Source organism: Athene noctua, chromosome 9 (genome assembly GCF_965140245.1).
Source record: "Athene noctua chromosome 9, bAthNoc1.hap1.1, whole genome shotgun sequence".
In the NCBI taxonomy this organism is placed as follows: domain Eukaryota; kingdom Metazoa; phylum Chordata; class Aves; order Strigiformes; family Strigidae; genus Athene; species Athene noctua.
In genome coordinates this window covers 27,353,421-27,372,998 of record NC_134045.1, presented here as the reverse complement: position 1 = coordinate 27,372,998, position 19,578 = coordinate 27,353,421, and the positions used below count along the sequence as shown (strand labels likewise).

At 52.3% G+C, this 19,578-nt stretch overlaps 1 protein-coding gene across 2 annotated transcripts in view; it reads right to left on the bottom strand.

Annotated features, from left to right (window-relative positions):
- ZFHX3 (zinc finger homeobox 3) overlaps positions 1 to 19,578 on the bottom strand; it is a 182,839-nt gene that overhangs the window by 8,532 nt on the left and 154,729 nt on the right. For both annotated transcript variants that reach the window (XM_074913751.1, XM_074913753.1), the window contains 4 exons: positions 17,778 to 17,911; positions 17,371 to 17,571; positions 8,416 to 8,518; positions 1,593 to 7,091 (listed from right to left, as the gene is read on the bottom strand). In XM_074913751.1, coding sequence (XP_074769852.1) covers positions 1,593 to 7,091; positions 8,416 to 8,518; positions 17,371 to 17,571; positions 17,778 to 17,911 — 5,937 coding nt within the window. The remainder of the gene's footprint in view (positions 1 to 1,592; positions 7,092 to 8,415; positions 8,519 to 17,370; positions 17,572 to 17,777; positions 17,912 to 19,578) is intronic.

Sequence of the window (19,578 nt, the reverse complement as noted above, 5' to 3'; positions counted from 1 at the left end):
CTCACTTTAGGGTGTTACCCTCCGTGTCACTGTAACCACACACAAACCTCAGGCACTAGCGATGTGATTTAGAGCGAGCAGCTCTGCAGCCAGGCCCTCGCCCCCAGGGTCAGATCAGCTGTTCAGGTTCCACGTAGCTGCTCACACCAGCTACTATCCTTTTGTGTAAGGCTTTGATTTGCTTATCCAAAGATTTACCTCCTGGATGACAAAAGAAGACAGCAATCTTATTAACATGACGCAACCATGTTACCTGGCAGCATCTGCACTGAGTTTTTCAATCTGTTGAAAAAGGAACTTCAGAGTCAGTAGGCTGAATAAAGGCATCAGAAAGTCTTTCTGGAGACTGATAGCACTCTGGTTTCTGATTAAGAATCTAGGAAGATGCTTAGATCCTATTTAGGCTTCACACCACGGATTATAACTCATCATTAGCCAATTAGTTCAGTACAGTTAGTTCCTGGACACTGACGGCGTTAGGCCTGTGTTGCCGCGGTGCACAGGGGCAGATGGTGTGACTGTGCCATGGTGTCACGGGCTTCCCAGCCCAAGACAGACTCAGCGTGTTGCCAAGACAAGACACTGGAATCAGTTCTGGGGGTATCTCTGTAAACGTAGAGCAGCCCCAGTGAGAGCCAGCTTGAAGAGGGATCACCAGAAGTAAATAGAGAAGGCTGCCAAGTGAGAGCAAGTCTAGAGAACGTCACTTACTCTGACATGAGCAGCAATTCAGACACAGGCAGGTCTCTGGGATGACACGGATGTAGCAGGCCTGAAATAAGGCCCTTGGATCAAGTCTTCTAGGTCACAGTCTACTGGGCAGCATCTTCCACTGCCAGTGTTTGCTACACATCTTCAACTTTCCACCCGCCCACCAGGTACGAGGGAAAGGAGCACTCTCAGAAAACAAAGTCCAGTATCTGGGGTTAGGCCACCCAAAAGACCACTCCAGATTTCATTTTTACTTAGTACTGTTAAGGAAAATCTTACTATAATACAAAGCAGATTAGTCCCATGACTACACTGTTGTTTGTCGAGAAGGTACTTTCAGGTCGTGTCCAGCCATTACTCAAGAACCGATCCACAGCTGCATCGGGATTTGTCCTGGGGGTCACCATAAGGACATTACCTAAAGATGCTCCAGGTTTGTGTCACCAGTGCTACTACGCACATCACACTTTTCCCTAGAAACCATTCAGATTTAATGGAAACTTGGGATGGCACTACTGAATACACTGAATTTAATAACAAAAGGAAATGTATAATGAACAATGTGTTCAGCGCATTAGTCCTTTTCCTGTTCCGTTTGATAAATCCTCTATTTTCCTTGAAGATGCTTCAGAATTTTTAGTCTGCCCTAATGAAACAGAGAGATGCAGCATGTCTAGATTTTGCTGTTTCAGACTTTGCTAGAAAACCTGAATCAGGAATCAAAGATAAAGTACCTATTGCTTACTCGCTGTCAAGTAAACGTGCTCAACTAAAGGCCTGGGCATCCCACTACCAGTCGTTCTCAAGGGAACACCTGCCCATGCTAAAGATGCGTCAAGTGAGGCGGAGTCTCTGCGCAGTGTGCTAAAGTCCATACCCACCTGTGTTGGATGGAGTGAAGCCTGGTAAGGATGGGCTGTTGAGGCCTGGGAGCAAGACTGGAGGGATGCCCTGTAGTGCTGGGTAAGCAGCAGGAAGGTTAAGAGCTTGCAGAGGGGTGTTATCAAACATGCCCTGCTGTTGAGCTGCCAGACCAAGAACCTCGTTGGCTTTTTTGATCCGGTCCAGCTCCTGCTGAGCCATCAACTGACGTACAGTAGCTGGGTCAAAATACTCCTTTTCCTTATCCAACTGGCTTCCAATGGTTTCTTTAACTTTGGAGATATGCTGTTGAGAGAAGATATGGTCACGTACAGACAGTCGAGCGCTGTACTTGATGCCACACAAAGTGCACTCTGTTTTGGGTCCCTCGTAACTTGTTTGGTTTATACCAAAATGCTTGGCCATGCTGAGTTTGGACTTCTTCTCCTTTGCCCTAGCATTCTGGAACCAGACCTGAACAACTCTCTTTGGCAGTCCAATGTCATTGCCCAGGACCTCACACTCCAGCATGGTAGGTGTCCTGTAGTCATTAAAGCATGACTTAAGAACTTTTAGCTGGAGATTAGTCATCTGAGTGCGAAAGCGTTTCTGTCCGGGCCGATCCCCGCTCTCTCCAGACTTGCTGGCTGAACCACTTGCGCCAGGGCTGGGTGAGCAGGGGTCTGCAAGGCTGGATGTTTCACTATAGTCCACAGTACCTTCATTATCGTACTCTTTGCTGTAAAAGCTGGGAGCTGGGCTGACCAGGCCGGAAGACAGCCGATCTTCATATTCAGACATTGCTATCATGGCAGCTTTTGTCAGACCTTCGCTGGGTCCCGATGCTGATTTGGTTTCAGTTGCGATCCCTGTTGCGCTGTCGTTGTCCGCGTTCCCTTCATCTCCTGTTGTAGTGTCTGTGATTGCAGTGTTGACAGAAGAGCAGTCATCGTTGTCCAGCTTTGTTTGGTCAAAGCTCAGATTGACTGAGGACATGGAGGGACTCTCAAAGTCTTCTATCCCTTCCACCTTAATGGAGGATGGACTCAGCAGGGTTCGAGGTGACAGTTCCATGCTCTTGTTCACTGGGGAGAGAGGAACGCTCTGGCCGTCACTGCTGGTTGGTGGCATGTGGGAAAAGCTTGCTCCGTCGAAGATGTCTCCCTTCATTTGGAGTCCCCCATCACAATCCAAGAGCATAGCAGACAACGTCAAGTTGTATCCAGCCCTCTTGGCCTCATGCCAGTGACGAGATCGGATATGAGCTTCAAGAGCTGTCTTTGCTTTGAAGAGAGCTCGGCAGAAGGGACAGCGCCTGTGGGCTTGGGCAGGCCCTACAGCTCTGAACTGCCCCTTCCTCTCCCGTGCACGGGTGTTCTGAAACCAAACTTGCACCACGCGTTTCTTCAAGCCCACTTCATGTGCAATGTGATCCAACATTTTCCGTGTTGGGTTGGAGTCCAGCAAGTATTTCTGATAAAGAATTTCCAGCTGCTCTGGGGTAATGGTTGTCCTTAGACGTTTGTCCCTTTGTGGTTCTTCTCCTCCGGTCCCGCTGTCGTTTTCTCCGGGGCTTGCACTGGCCTTCTCCTCCAGCTTTCTCTTCAGTGTGTTCATTGTGGATGTTGGAGTTGACGGTGAAGTGGCTGAGCTCGCTGGAATCTGTGGTAATGTTCCAGACAGCAGCTGGCTGGCCAGTAGTGGATTACTGGGATCAAAAAGCATGAACGGCATATCCAGCGTCCTGTCCAGGAATGGGGGGTGGATAAACTGGTTCTGTGCACTCAGAAAATGGAGCTGCTGATGCTCCTGCCAATGCTCAAAGGAAGGAAATGCCAGCTTACACTGGTCACACTGGTATGGGATTAGCTGAGGAGGTAGGTTTGCCAGCTGTTGAGGGGTGGAGGTGTGAATGGGTTTGAGGGAGAGATGTGAGAGCTGCGATGGACTCGGGCTTGACTGTGACAAGGAGCACTGTGGGGGCTGAGGAGGGGGAGGTGGCTGTTGCAGTGAAGAGGGGGAGGATAACTGTGAAATCTTTTGGTGTGCTGAACTTGTCTTTTGTTCTCCTTGGTCCTGTTGCTGCTGAGACTCTTGCTTTGGTTGCACTTGCTTCTCTTGAGTTTGGTTTTGCTGTGTACTTGGAGGTTCAGACTGCTTTGGTTTCTCTTCTGTAGCTTCTACTTTCGAACTATAGGTGGAGGAATCATCTGCCTCTGCTGTGAGCTGCAGAAAAGCTGAGGAGGTTGCATTGGCTGAAGACGTAGGCGTGCTGTAGGCTTGCGAGGGCATTGGTGTACTGCAGGAGGAACTGGTTGGAGTCAAGAGCTCCATTGCATCCATAGAGTCTTCATTCTGGCTATCATCCTGTCCATCCTCATCCTCATCTTTGTAACAAAGCTTTTTCTGGTGTTTAATGAGATCAAAAATGCGCTGAAAGACTAGACTGCACTTTTTGCATTGGTAGTTCAAGTTGCTTGTTCTAATATACCTGTCATTTGTTAGCTCCCGTCGTTCCCCATCTTTGCCTTCTCCCTGATTCTCATAGTTTTTCCTAGCTTTTTGACGGGCATTCTGGAACCACACCACTATAACACGCGTTGGGAGGTTCAGCAAGTTAGAAAGTTGCTCAAATTCATCATCCTTTGGATAAGCATTGGCATCAAAGAAGTCCTGCAGGACTCGGAGTTGGTAGTCAGTAAAGCGTGTCCGGGAGGACCGCTTGCTCCCCCAGTACTCCTGCTTTTGAGGTTCTGGAGAAGGAGGCCGTGAGTCTATCTTCAGTTCTTCCAGGCTGGTGATGGGAGGATTACTGAAGTTGTACGGGGAATCCTTGTTGCGCTGGCGTTCTTTGAACAGAGTGTTTCTGAACCAGTGCTTGATCACTTTCTGGGGCAATCCGGACTTGTCCGCCATCTCTTTGATCTGTTCCTCACTCGGGGAATTGTTAATATCGAAATACTGCCGAAGGACTCGGAGCTGGTCGTCGGTGATCCGTGTCCGCGGCCTCTTGTTCTGCTGCTGCTGGAGAAGGCTGGGGTTGAGCTGGTGCTGGTACAACTGGGCCAGGTCGGCAGGCAGAGGGTCTACGGGACCCAGCTGGGGGGGCAGCTGGGCAGGCAGCGTTTGTAGTGGCATGGTTTGCATCATAAGTGGTGAAAAGATGGGGAGCTCCATGGGCATGGAGAGCTGGGTGAGTGGCACAGACGGCTGGGCTGGTGCGATCGTGGGAGAGGTGATCGGCGGGGCAGACGTCGCGATGGTGGGAGTGGACGCCGGCTGCGGCGGCGCTGGGGGGAGCGGAGGGGGGGGCGGCGGAGGGGGGGGCGGTGGCTCTGGGGTCTGAGGCCGCAGCGGGTACAGTTTGTCATAGTGTTCTCTGTACTGTTTGGCAAATCTCTCTAACTGCTTAAAGGGGAAGTAATGTTGGTGAACGTGCTCTTGGTGGCTCTTCAGGATGAGGATGTTCGAAAAGAACTTGCCGCACGTGTCGCACTCGAGCTTTTCCAAGTTCTCGCCTTGCTCCGTCTTCCCATTTTTCTTCTGCACCTTCTGCTTGTTCTCGTTATACTGAATGACAAGCTCAAAGCCGAAGTTCTCCAGCAAGGCTTTGGTGGCGTTCCCCCGTGCATCAGAGGCAATGCGTGGAGGCAGTAAGGAGGGCTCCGAACCACCGCCCGGCACAAAGTCCTTCTTCTCTTTAGGCTTTATGCTGTCAGGCAGAGACTCCTTAGATGCTACGTTATTGTCTCCTCTCTCTGCACTTTCCCGCGGGGTTTCTTTTTCCTTCTCCTTCGCTATGGATTTATTCTTCTTCTCAGGGTGCTGGCTCTGCTGTATAAGGACGGAGTGAGGTTGGGACAAGGACAGCTGGCCTTGCTGCTGCTGCAAGAGCTGCGGGTGGCTCTGCTGAGGGAGCTGAACCTGAGCCTTCAGGTCCTCCAGCAAACTTGGCCCGGTACCAGTCAGTGTCAGCGCACCACTGGTGACAGGCAAACTGACCTCTGGATTGAGCTGGAACTCGGCACTGGGGATGTAGAAAGGGAACAGAAGATGCTGCTGTTGCTGAAGCTGCAGAAGGGTCTCAGTGGTCATTGGGAAGTGTGGCAAAAGTGCTGGGTTGAACAGCTGAGACTGCAGGAGGGCAGCTTGCTGCTGCAGTTCCTGCTGCAGATGGGCCTGGACTTGGGCCTGGGCCTGGGCCAAGGTCTGAGCTTGCTGCTGCTGCTGCTGCTGCTGCTGCTGCTGCTGCTGCTGCTGCTGCTGCTGCTGTTGCTGCTGCTGCTGCTGCTGCTGCTGCTGCTGCTGCCTGGATGCAATCATGTCTGCCAGCTTCTTACGGTTCACCTCTTTGGGCTCCGAAGGGGAGGAGATATTAGTGCTTACAGGGTTGCCCAAAGGAGGAATGCCCACGCTGTCACTGGACACCTGGTTGAGCAGGCTGGGGATGGGAGTTGTGCCCGAATTACTGGTGTTGGTGGTTGTGAAGGTGTTACTGTTGCTGGCGCTCACCGGACTCGGCGTGGAGGAGCCCAGCGAGAGGCTGCTGCTGCTGCTGTTGCCGGCTCCGTTGCTGCTGCTGCTGCCCCCAGCCGCCTCCAGCTTGGCAGCGCGAGCCTTGGTTTGGTGCAGGACAGACCTCATGTGGATCTCCAAGGTTGAGCTCTGACTGTAGGCCACGTTGCAGGTGTTACACTTAAAAGGTTTGTTGTCTGGGCTGCTGGTGGGTTCGGGCTGCCCCGTAGCAGACTCTTGGAGGGCTCTTTTCAGTTTATGCAGATGAGAAACTGAATTGTAATGGACCAGGAGAATGTTCTTCTGCGTGAAAGACTCCTTGCAGACTGTGCACTTGTAAGGGCGAGACGGATCTAGGAATTTCTCCATAGTGAAGTTAGGGCCCTTCCTGAAGGGTAAGGCCCTTTTCGGTTCTGAGCCAGAGTCCTCTTGCACCGACCCTGAATCGCTACCTGTCGGGCTCTGCTTATCTTCCAAGTCACTCTCCTCCTCCTTATCTTCCTCAACTATTATAGTGTGGTCTTCTGCAAGCGAAGGATCGCCCATAGCGAGGAGGTCCCCGTTGACCAAGAGACCCCCATAGAGCTGCTGAATGTCGGCCTCGCTCAGCTCCAGATGGCTGGTTTCCAGGTGCTTCTTCAGGGCCTGGAAGGTTCGGAAGCTGCGCTGGCAGAGGCAGCACATCGTGGCCGCCCGGATGACGTGGTACTGGGAATGGAGCTGCAGCTTCTCGATGGTTTTGAAGGCCAGGCTGCACTGGTTGCAACGGTACTTGTAGACGTGGCGATCGGACACCGGCAGCTGAGGCCGCTTTGCGTGAACTTCATTGAAGTGTGTCTGCAGGGCCGCCGAGCTCTTGAACACCTGGTTGCAGCCCTTCTTCCAGCAGAGGAAGCCGGAGTCCTCCCTGGCCGAGCTCTGATCGGCTGCAGCGGGCTTGGGATCTCCGCTGTGCTCTGCACCTTCCGATGGCAAAAGACTCTTTCCCGAGTCCTCTGAGATTTCTGTGAAAACAAGATAAGAGCAAACCTGAAAATCGCACCAGTACACAAGGGTGGATCAACACCCTCTTTTTGTCCCTAATATGTCAGTGGTTTTTTCTCTGCAAGACAACAGGTACATCTAACATTTCTCTATCTTCATTCATTTATTTTAATACCAGCCCATTACTCTCACCATGGCCCACTGCATAAACCCACACAATTTGCTTTCATGCCCACTTCGAATATCTGGAAATTATTCACAGACACACACGTTCCCTTAGTGCACTTATCAGCTTTAATTCTTCCTTTTAAGTGAAGGCCATTCAGCCACCTGTCTGTCCGTGCTGTTCTTTGATGTCCTGCCTATTTTCCAATAAGAAGGTTCATGAAACTGAATGTAGTATTTGAGTCTTGGTCCTATCAAAGCTAGAAACAACAGGAATGAAATTGAGGACCTGCTGGCAGCAGCTCAAAGGATGCAGTTTGAGGGAGAATGGGAGAAGAAGGCAGAACCACTCAGTCTGCTGCCACCTTTCCAGGGTCTAAGAGCACAGTCCTGCCACAAAAGGCAGCATGATACGGGCAGAGGACAAATAAAGCATCCCATTGCCCAGGGCAGCATTAACTACCCTGGCTGTGCCAGTGCTGCCCCAGCAGCATCACTGCCTTGGGGCCGTCTGTCCAAAAGGAGAGAAGGTTGTCTTCATTCCCGGCCTCCTTACAGAGCTTCCAGGAGGGCACAGAAGAAGACTGGCATTGCTTCCCTGCCAGGTTTGAGATCGCACCCTTCTGCCCACGCAGAACAAGGTTCTTGGCGTGCTCTCACATCACATGACAAAGCCAGGACTACATGGCCCTGGATTTACAGCCATGCCTTCCTAACACAGCATGGCAACGAGAAAGGCTGAGGAGATTTGGGCCGGATAAGGATGGCAGCAGCTCAAAGCTCCCCAGACTGGGCCTGTACCTGAGCTATGATGGCAGCAGAGCAAGTGCAGCAGAGGGGGTGGCACAGTCTGCGGCCAGCAGCTGCAACCTCGAGCCTTTCTCTACCTTTCCCTCCAGCACCTCTGCCCTTCACCCCTGCCTTTCACCGCTCCGTCTGGCCGTCTCCTTCGCTGGGATTCAGCACCATTTCCACAGGCCTGGCCACGGTGGTGAGCCGTGCTGCTCAGCTCTCCCGGCCTGTTTGAGGCACAGAGGAAGGGAGATGGCCCTGCTGGGCACCGTCCCACCGTGGTGCTGGGAGACCGCTGGGCCCGGCTCGACGTCCCCAGACACGGCCCTGGGCAGATGAGGGGAGCTGGGCCAGCGGTGGCACCCGTGGACCTCGCTGCGCACTCACCAGGCTGCTTCCCCAGCTCCTCTGCAGCGGAGTTCCCGTCCTTCTCCGGAGCAGCTGCCGGGAGAAACATGCTGCTGGGCATCATCACCTCAGGTGTTGTCACCTGGAGACAGGGAGGAAAGGATGCAGGGAGAAGGAAAACACAGGGAAATATTGTAAACGTCTTCAGGGGCAAAATTAGACACCAGTATTGTAAAGTCAGATGCGTCACTTTTCATAGCTCACTGAAGACTCATATTTATTAGACAAAGCTCACATCAGTCAGAAGTGTTTCTACAGTTACATTCTGGACATAATTAGCAGCGCACACTTGAAGAATAATCTTATTATTAATATTTTTCCTTTATGTAGAATTCAGACTTTGATCACTGACAATGTTTTGTCATGGGCTGTGAAACTTCTTGTGCAACCAATTAGGTAGATAAGTTGAAAGGCCCACCTTAAGCTGCTGAAAATATAATAAGGCCCCTAATTAAATCATACCTCGTAAAGTACACTGTAATCTTGAACTAGGGAGCATTGCAGCACTGTTTTCAAAGTGTATTGATGCAGGAAAGGGAGGGGCATGAGAAAGAGAAGTACAAATAAGGAGAGAGGTGACAAAGGAAAGGATGAATAAGGAAAGACTAAAAAGACAGCAAATTGTCTGCAAAATGAAAAGCTTTTGGTAACCCTTTCCTTGCTCTGACTGATGTGATCCCTTTGCCTCTCTTCAAGTGTTTGTCTAGAACCTGCACCGTCATAACCAGTGCAGCGCTTGAGCACCAACAGTTCTGAAGAGCTGGAGAGTTTGTGTGCTTCAACTAGAGATGCTCTTTGAAGGCATCAAATGCAAATACTCATCTTTTTCTGGAAAAATGTTTCTTTGGGTGCATCGGGTCGCGCACAGAACACTCAAAATACCTTGCTAGCAGTCTGCACGTGGCTGGCATCAGACGCAGGACGACAAACGCCCTTCTGAGCATCCGGAGCCAGTCGCTGGAAGGCTGCCCCCAGCCCTGCCCCGGGGCAGCAGCTGGGCAGACAGGCCCGCACGGCGTCACCACGGCGTCACCACGGCGTCACCACCCCTGGTCACCACCCCTGCCGTGTGCCAGCGGCGGCCCCCCACGCTCCTCAGAAGCCCGTGGATGCGAAGACACCCCCGCGGCGCGAGCGGCCAAGCTTGGCCCCGCTGAGGCCCAGGGAGCGTTTCCCTCTCACCAGGGCTGGCCAGCAGTGACCTGCAGTGCTTGTGGTGCTGCTGCTCCCAGCCGCTGGCCCCTGGGAAAGCGAGGCAGAAATAAACCCTCCTGGGCAGGAATGCTTCCTAGCTAAACAAGGCTCTCCATCCTTCTGTCAGATACCAGGAGGGCATTTGAACCTGGGATTTCAGAAGAGAGCGAGTGAGTGAGGCCATTATGTGCCGGCAGCGTGCCTGGCTTTCCGCAAGCGCAAGGGCCGCAAGGCTCGACGGAATCACACCATAGCAGATCTGTGGTGAAGCTGAGGGCAAACCTACGCGCAGGACACGAAATCTTCCTTATCTACACACGTCAAATCCCAGCAAACACAGACTAGACCTTGGCTTCACTAAGTGAATGGCAACAAAAACAGTCCATGAAAAACCTCAGAAACAAATGTTTGCATATGAGTGGCTTCAGGCATCCGAGCTGCACTGGGGAGGGATGCTGAGCTCCCTCCCTCACCAGAGAAGGATGCTGAGCTCCCTCCCTCACCAGAGAAGAATGCTGAGCTCCCTCCCCTCCCCGGGACAGACAGGGCACGGAGGGGGGCGTCGGGTCCCACAGACGGCTGCAGGAAAGGCAGCTGGCACTGATAAATCACCCGGAGGGAAGCTGAGCACACCAAATTCATTCCACCTTTTACTCTAAGCAGGAGTATCTGACGGCTGTGGGTGGTGGGTCCGGAGACGTGAAAGGTCACTGCTTAATTCCCCGCAGCCCGGCTTGGAGGAGGGGGCTGAGCAGGGACACCGAGGAGGAAAGGCAAGAAGGAGCCGTCCCTCTCAGCTTTATCAGCAGGGAGAGTGCTTTCCTAGGATCTTTAGGAATTATGAAAAATAAATCACGAGAAATTAAAAAAAACCCCAACAGAGTAGAAAAAGAATAAAATTATCTAACACCTCAGCTGCACATCATTATAGAAAACTGTGGGCTTTTTATACGCATTACAGTAAGGCAGCCATCCCCACTACCACACTCAGTACGACGGATCAGTAATTGTTTTCATACACTTTAATTAGAAAAACTCAGATGGCTATGAATAATAATGGAAAAGAGAGACTTTTGCACTTGAAAGGTTGAAGTCAATCAAGTGTGAATGACGGCAAAAAAGAAAAAAAAAAGACACCAATTCATCAGGCCTCTGTTGTCTCGCCGCGTCTTTAATCATAATTCCTGATTGGGATTCAAGAAGGCAGTAAGCAGCGGTTCTTTGTCTGCCTTCACCTTCCGTCAATTAACTCTCCCCGAAATATAATCATCAACCTCACATGCTCCTCTGCATCTTAATCTGGGTCTCCAAACCAGTAAGTCCTGCCCTATATGTGTTTAAGTAATTACCTTTATCTACCTGCATCTCCATAGCCTCAGTTCTCACCCTACTTCTACTCCTCCCTCCACAATAAAAAAGAAAAAAAAAAGGGGGGAAGGAAAAAAAAAAGGCTGTGGTATATTAAACTGCTACAGGCACAAAATCCCAAAAGGCAAACAGAAAAAAGCTTGGAAAAAAGTGCAGGAAGCTAGAAATTTGGGATATGGATGCAGGGCAAGTGCAGGTGGTCCAGACAGGGCTGGCCTTGGGATGCAAAACCTTGAAAATAAGGGACTGGTCTTGCGCCAGCAGCTGGACCCGCTTTAGGCCCCGACCTGTTCAGCACCACTCGGGCATCTCCTGGAAGTGCTGCCCGTTTCCTCGGCCCCTTCCCAGGGCAGGACTGCTCTGTCCCCTCCTCCCGCACACCACCCCCAAGCAGGGAGCAAAGACCAGTGACAACAGGCTGCACGTCTCATCCACTTTGCATTTACACTGAATTCCAGAGTGCCCATTTTGAACGACTTGTCCTTCTACAGCACAAACCCACCCGAGGATTCACCGTTTCCCGGTGTGTGCAGGAAACGCCTCGCACGCTGCAGCTGCTCTCGGTGCAAACAAACAGTGGGAGTACCAAGGGGGCAAGAAGGATGAGTAAGTAGGCCACGGCCACCCAACAGACTAACAAGGAGTGGTGCCCTCCGACACAGCATTTTGTACTTCAGATGTATTTAAATAGCATTAACTGTCCTGGTGATAGAGAAACACGCTTATCTGGAGCACAGGCTGTGCTCGCGAGCGGCTGTTAAAGGCTCTCCACCTCCCTCTCACCTGAGCAGGCAACACCTGGCAGGTCATCCTGGCATCCCTCCTCGGCTCTGCTCAGTGCCTCCATCTCCCTGTTCAAACGTCTCCTCAACACCAACTGTTTCACAATGGCAACGTGTCAGTCAATGTGAACTGTTATTAAAAAATCAACCCTACAGATGTGAGCCCGACAAACGCGACTTGTCTCCTCCCTTTCCTTCTTCTGTCCATACGTGTTTTGCTCTGTGTAACATTACACCATGTCCCCTCCTCAGCTGCAGCCGTGATCTTCTGGCCCACAAGCCAACAGCAAAGCCTTCCAGCTTGGACACTCTGCTCTCTGTCAGAGCAGAGCCCCGAGCTGCCCGTTCCCCCGCTCCTGCCCCCCGGTCTCCAGGCTGCTCCCAGCGCCGCTGTGCAGAAGACAAATGGTCCCCTTGATCCCGTCGCTCTCAACCTTTCTGTCCAAATGAAACTGGGAGGTGGGGATGGGACTGGCAGCTCACTACTACCCACAGCCCGGCGTTTGGGCACCAAGACGAGGATCGGGTCTGTTTTACCCGTCCTTTGATGACCAGAGGCAGCGTCTCCAAGAAAACCCCTAACGCTGGGGCAGGTGCTCAGGGCGCAGCCTGGGCTCCGACCGCCCCGTCCCCTCCCACTCAGTGGGGCAGGGACCTTGCTTGGGTAAAGAGCGAAGGGGGTGAGTTTGGGCTCTGGCAGCCCCTCCAGCACCCCACTTTGAAACATCTCCCCTGTGGTCTGTCCTGGAGATGGGAGCGCCAGCTGGAGAACCTCCCGCTAGAGCAGAATGCAGAGAAGCTGCGTCAGAGGTGGAAAGTTGCTGGGACAAGCCTCTCTGCTTCCAAGGACCCTCCGTTTCAGACGAAACTCAGACCCCCTTAAGCAGGTAAAATTTCTTTATGGTGACGAGACCCACCGATGGCCATTTCTATAGACAATGAGTCCAGCAAGTGACTGTTACAAAAAACCTGAGGGCTGACAGGGCACGTATCCTGCCCCCCTGCCCCAAGAGCGTCCTCAGCAGATCGCACAGGCCCTGACACCTACAGACCTGTCACCAGGCTGGAGAACAACCCGTGGGTCTGCTCCTCACCGGTGACAACCTACAGCAGTGACAAGCGTGGCTCCTGCTGTACTGGATCTACCAGATTTTGAAGACGATGAACTGCAGAGCTGCTTATCAGCACGGGCCGGCAGCTCAGGCTGCAACACCCCTCCTGCGCTGGCCCCGGCAGCGTGACACAAGCATATTCTTGGCACGTCAAAAAAATTAATCTTGGAGAGCGTGAACAGGCAGCTCCCCTTGCGTGCTGGATCTGCCTGCTCTGACTTTCCTCTGAACCGAGTGACCAAATGTGTGGACGGTCTAAGCAGCTCCTCCGCAAATGCCCCAAAATGCTGAAATCATGCAGCTTTGAAAAGAAAATCTCTAGATGGGGTCTGAGGAGATACATTACTATCCCTATGTCCATGCAACCAGGGGGAAATACACATGCAATGCAAGGTTCCTGAACCAGACAAAGGAGGTAATTTCCATTACAAAGAGAGAGAGAGGGTGCTGGAGTGAAAAGCTTCATTAGACTCAGAGAGGCAAAGCGATGGCAGTATACCAAGGTCACTTCTAATTTAGACCATCTAATTGGCAAACATGGCTCCAAATGGCTATCATCTCACAGGGCTCAGAATTAATGAAGCCCGATTATTTTCATTACCTTCATCCGAGATGGAGAATGAGACACAGAGTGAGAGGGAAAGGGGGGAGTGAGAGGGGGCGAGAAGGAGGGAGAGAGAAAAATTGAATGACAGCAGAAGGGAGAGAGCAATAAGAAAAGACAATAGGAAAGAGGGGAAAAATGTAACGGTAGCAAGAGGGAGAAGCGAGGATGGCAGGGACGGGCAGGAATGACTCTTCGAGCAAGGGAGAAAAGAAAAAGATGGAAGGACGGCTGAAACACTGGGAAGACGCCCTAAGCCAAGGAAAACTGACAAGAGAAATGATGGGAGAGGAATGTGCAGAAGGATAAAGCTGGCCGTGGGAGGAGGGAGAGCTGCCCGCTCCCGGAGGCTCTCGGGAAGCCGTCCCTTCTCCCGGCCTGAGCCCATCAGTCTTGTCAATCGACTGTGCAGGCGAACTGCACTTCACCCTCATTAAGGGGCTCTCTGCTGAAGCGGTGCAGGCCCGAGATTAGCAGAGAGGCTGTTATGTGGAAAGATGGCGATCAGACCCGCTCGGAGCGGCCCAAATGCCACGTGAAATGAACCGGGCGCGTTTGTTCCCAGCCCCGCGGCAGGGGAGCCCCAGGAGATGGGGGGTGGTGGGAGCCCCTGCCCCACGGGGGCTTCCCCGGCCCCGACGCCGCACGGGGACGGGGCGCGGGCTCCTCTCCCCGGGGCAGGGGCTGCCGCCCTGCCAGCCCCAGCCAGCACCGGGCCGGCGGGGAGGGCCCGGGCCCCCCGGGGGACAGCCCACCCGGCTGCTGGCCATGGGGAAGGGACGGGCACGGAACAGCCAGCGCGGAGATGCTGAGCACAAGCAAGCAGCCGTTACTATGGCAACAGACATATTAGACACTGCAGGTTCCTGAAAGGCGTCTGATAAGGTATTATTAACTGGAGCCTCCTCCAACGCCGAGCGCAAAGGCACTGTGTCGAGAGGGACCCGGCTCCCATTTACTGGGCTGCAGTTCCCTGGCGGTGGCACCACGACCCGATTCACGCCTCAGACTGACGAGGGAACCTCAGCCAGAGCGAGCCACATCAGGCTCCTCTGACGCTGCCACATGCTGCACTAGCCATGCTGATTTATCAAAATATTGGTCACTTAATGCAAAAAAGAACCGCCTTCTTGACCCTCATGCTACTTGACCCAAAGTGGGAGAGGGAATCTTCCTCCCCAGATGTCTCTCCGGGTGCCACAGGAAGAGCTGCCCAGGGCCATGGCAATGGCAAGGGGGGAAGCCCAGGAACAAGCAGGAGGAGTTCCATGGCTGAGCCAGTCTCCACGGCGCTCAGCTCTGCTCCAGCACAGCAGATGTGCTCACCCAAGGGGACTGTCCTCCTGAACGAGTGGCTTCTGCCAGTCTCCCTGGGTCCTGGGGGATACAGACCTGCTCGGGCCGAGATGGACCAGCCCAACCACACCTGTTCCAGACTGTTCTGTCAACAGCCCACCTCAGAAACGAACCATCTCACGTCAGAGTAACAGAGACCCTCAGAAAACTGGTTACGCTCACCGGCGTAAGAAAGGGGCTCAGCTTCTGCTCAATGCTCTTGTAAGGTCAAAATGTCTTCCATCAATTTAGTTAGAAGCTAACAAGGTGCATTCAAGTCCTCAGAAGGTATTTACACACTTAAGCACTATCAAACAGAATGGATGCAGGTCGCAGAGACGGCGGTCTCTGTGACTGGACAGCTCCTTGACCCGGGCACACGAGTGGTCGGAGAGCAGAGTGATGCCTTGCAAGAGCCTGGGGGAACTGCTGGTGCTTTTTCCCTACCTCCCTCTATTTTGTTACTCAGAAGGTGCTGGATTTTTAATGGGTTTTACAATGCAGCCCCTAGCTGGGGCACACATGGTTCTGGCGAGTGGCCAGGAGCTCTTGGTCCAACCGTGGCCACCACGAGCCTTCACAGGCTGCCAGCGCGCGGCCCGACGGGGCTGAGGGAGGGGGCAGAAACGTGAGGGGACAGGTAGCTGGTAAGGCACAGCGGGAGGTTAAAAAGGTGGTTGAGAAGGAGCCACAAGAGGACTGGGAGGGCGACAGAAAGAGAAGACGAGACAACTGCAAGAGAAAAGCTGGGCAATGCTGCAGGTGCTCGCTCAGGTGGCGTCACGGGAGGGAGCTGATACAGAACACGAGTATTATGACAAACACGGTGTTACTTGCCTCCATTGTCAGGAATCAGCAAAGGAGGGAGAAAACATGCACACATGGGGCGCAAGAAAAATATCACAAAGAGAAAGAACTCACATGAACCAAAATAAACACTTATTTTATATACTTGGTGACAAGTTCTTAAATGCAGACACAACCTTGCCTTAAAGATTATACCACAGAAATAAGAGTGTAGAAATCTGACAATACATCCCATTTGTGAATTTAGAATGGTTTCTGAAAATGTGCCTTATTAATTCCACCTGTATCTTAAACTGACACTAGCAAATGGAAAGGTGCACTCATGTGAAACCTGTGAAAAGGGAATTCATGAAAGAAACATTCAGGGACTCCAAATGTTATTATTTACTGGAGCAAGTGCCCGAGTGCTGGCGAGCAGGGTGAGCCTCCGTGAGCGTTTCTGCACACGACAGCACGTCCCAGTCCCGCCGCCGAGGCTCAGCAGCGGCGCCCAGGGCTCCAGGCGTACGCCGGCAGCACAGAGACTCGGGCAGAGCAAAGCCAGAGCACAAACCCACGTCCCACAAACGAGAACTCGAACACTGCGCTGTTGATCTGCTGCCCCCCCAGCACTAGCTCTCGGGTCAGATGAATTTCAGTTCCTTGGAGATGGTGCTGGGGAAGGGTTCCCATGCTAGGTGCTAAGACAAGGCTGCAGGGCAGAACAAGAGCCTGGTGCAAACACGTTTGTGCTGAACCACAGTCTGACACCTGAAGTTTCTGCTGCCCATCAGAAGCTGCACAAGCAACAGCAATCACAACCCACACACAGGCACCGTGTTGTGTGACCAACAGCTTGGCAAGGGGAGTTGTTACAAGTTTTGAGCTCTACATGAAGACAGTTAACTTTAGCTAGTGCACTTTCACTCCATGCTTCAGTGGCAAACTTCCTACTTCAGAGAATTCTAAAGCCTATGCCTAGATTTTAATTTAAAACCAGGCACTTCCACACAGTTTGAAAACAGCACTTGAAACAGTAGCTCTAGTATTGAACAATCCTGTAAGGCTTCACCACCCTTGGGCCAACGGCAGCGTATCCCTTGCTTGTTCAGGTTACCCTGAAAAAGGGGAATTGTTATGTGGCTAAAGCATTGCAATTTTGGATGGAGTGACTCCTCAGAGAAGTAACAGACCCAATGAATCTCATACAACAGTAATGATGATCCTCATTAAGTGAACGAAGCGCAGAACATGGGCTGCATCATTTGACTGTCTCCCCTCCGTGAGATGAGACTGCCAGGGAATGTTATTCTGTTGGTTCTTAAAATTGTATTTTAAGCAGAAACCTGGTATCTAATTTCCTGTAATGTTACCTTAATCACCCTGGCTGTCCTTCCTGGGAAGTGCTCATCAACACACGAGCACCTTCTGCAAGAGGAGCAGCACAGCACATCAGCCCCGGCATCTCCCAAAGCTTCTCTGCAAACACCAGCCCATGGAATGACCTCAGTGGTTAAAGGAGATTGTATTTATTCTAACCTCTTTGCAGGGAAAGTACTCAACGCTGAAACATCACCAGTTTCCACGGTGCTCAAGCAGGGACAAGACAGTCCCTGCAGACACAACACCGAGGGATGGGAAGAACCCTGGCGAGGGACCCCGAGAGCTGAGGGTGCTGCCCGCGCAGCTCCGGCGTCCCCTCGCTCGTCCCTGCCGGGGCGCAGCCGCCGCGCTCGCCTGCACGGGCACTCACCGTCATGATGAGCTTCTCGACGCAGTCGGGCGACACGCTGTGCAGGTGGGTGAGGTGCAGCTGCAGATGGATCTTGTTGTTCAGCATGTCCTGGCAGAGCGGGCAGCGCAGCATGGGCTGCACTGAGTGCTGGGTCATGGCGTGCACCCGCAGCCGGTTCACGTCCGTGTTACTGTACTTGCAATATGGACACTGGTACATCTGCAGGGAGGACAAATCAATCACACACTTGTTACAGCTCCTGCTTTCCTCTTTCCTTACAGCTAGACTTTAATAATTTGATGCCTTCTCCTACCACCAGTTATCACCTTTCATCCTCCTTCTCCTCTTTTATTCTTTGCTTTTGGCACATATGAAACAAATTACCTGCTTGTAGATGCACAAAAAGCTGGGTTCTTCTTCCTTACCTGCTCTGATTTGGTCTCTTCTGAAGTTTTTGACCATTTAAAGGAGAGAGGCGACTCAGAGCTGCTGGGAAACGATATTCGTTTAGAGGATGCTGGAGGCTCTGTCAGGTCCTTCTCTGCCTGGCTGGCCGGTGCTGCAACAAAAAGAGATTTATATCAGGACATCCCTGAAGAGGCTTAAGTTGGACTAAGACAGTATTTCCATTTGCTCGGCTGCTGTTGCTTGAAACACAAACCAAGGACTTGGAGGAGAACGAGTCTGTGGACTCACTTACGTCCTATGAAGCACACCTGGCCAAAAAAAGCTCATGCTTGATTATCTTCCACAGTAAGGGAACCGTGTCATCTAGAGTTAGGAGCTGAGGAACCTCGGCTGTTTCTGTGGGCTGCTTACGACCCGCTGGGCGCAGGAGAGCCCTGTCCTGTGTTCACATCGGACACACAAACGCTTGGCCAGACGCGCAGGCCAACGCGTCACCCCGGGGTTCTGGGGGGTAAAGGTCAGGGATGTGCTTCTAGAGCGCTGCGGCTCATCACCGAGCAGTTGCCCTGACTCGGCAAAGCAGGACTCGTGCTCCCAGCTTACCTACGACCGTCTGCGTCCCAAGGCTCTGGAATACATTTGCCTCGGAGATGGCTGGAAGTGGCACTGCCCCCCCCCCCCCCAACCCACGGCGGCACGGACCCGCCCGCAGCACAGCTCAGGATGGGGCTCAGCCATCCCCACACTGTAACAAGCTGGGGGAAGGTGATTTTTTTTTAATTTCAGCAAAACAGAAAAAAGGCAAATGAGCCCCGAAGTCACCGTCGAAGCACTCTGCAAGTCGTGGCGCTCGGGGAAGCACATCCTGACCTTTACCCCTCCCCCGAACCCTGGCAGCCTGCAGTACATAAATTTGTGGGACATCTATTATTTAAAAACTGTAAGGACAAGTATATTATACACAGCCCCCGTCTCCTCCTCCCCGAACACACATTCATAACAGTACTTTAATCTGTCTCGAATCGACTTCAAACCCATTTCGCCCTTAATGGGAGTTATTCATTTTCACTTGAAAGGTAATATATGACAGCTGGATATTTAATATGATGGATCGGCTGCCGATTAACAAGGCACTGTAGCATTCTTAGACCGGTCCCCCATACTCTTCCCCTTGTCTCTTATTCTCTTTGTGAACCCGCTGGTATCTGCTCCTTGTTTCAGAAGATGCTCTAAGATCCAGGCAAATGCTTCTTTCTTAAAGATCCCTCTGTTCACTAGCACGAGCTGTATTTTGAAAGGTACCACATCAGAGTAAGAAATACAATTCCCTTTTCTAATCGTCTTCCCTGCCAGAACCCCGTCTAAGTGTTCAGTTAAATAGAGGCTAAGTAACTTCCAGGAGAGGGAAGACAGGTATTGCAAATGGTAACAATACTGCCAGAGGGAAGCAGGGCTGGAGGAGCTCTGCTACTACGGAATTTCTCCTGGTAGACTCGGCCACGCCAAGGCCCGCTCCAAGGGAATCTCCTCCCCTGCAGTGCTGCCCTGCCACACGCCTGGTGTTTCGGCCCTGGCTGGTTTCATGGCGTCCACGCACAGATGTAAAGTCCTGGCTGTACCTGAAACCAAAACCACAGGACCCCACTGTGCTGCCAACTCCACGGAAACGTCCAAACCAAGAGTCTCTTTGTGCAAAACAAGTGTGTGGTGTCAGTGCCAACTTATGGACACCGACACAGATCCTGCTGTGGCCCCCACAGAATGACACGCTGCAACCCCGCCAGAACCTGAGACCCTTCCTGGGGTTCAGACCTGGAA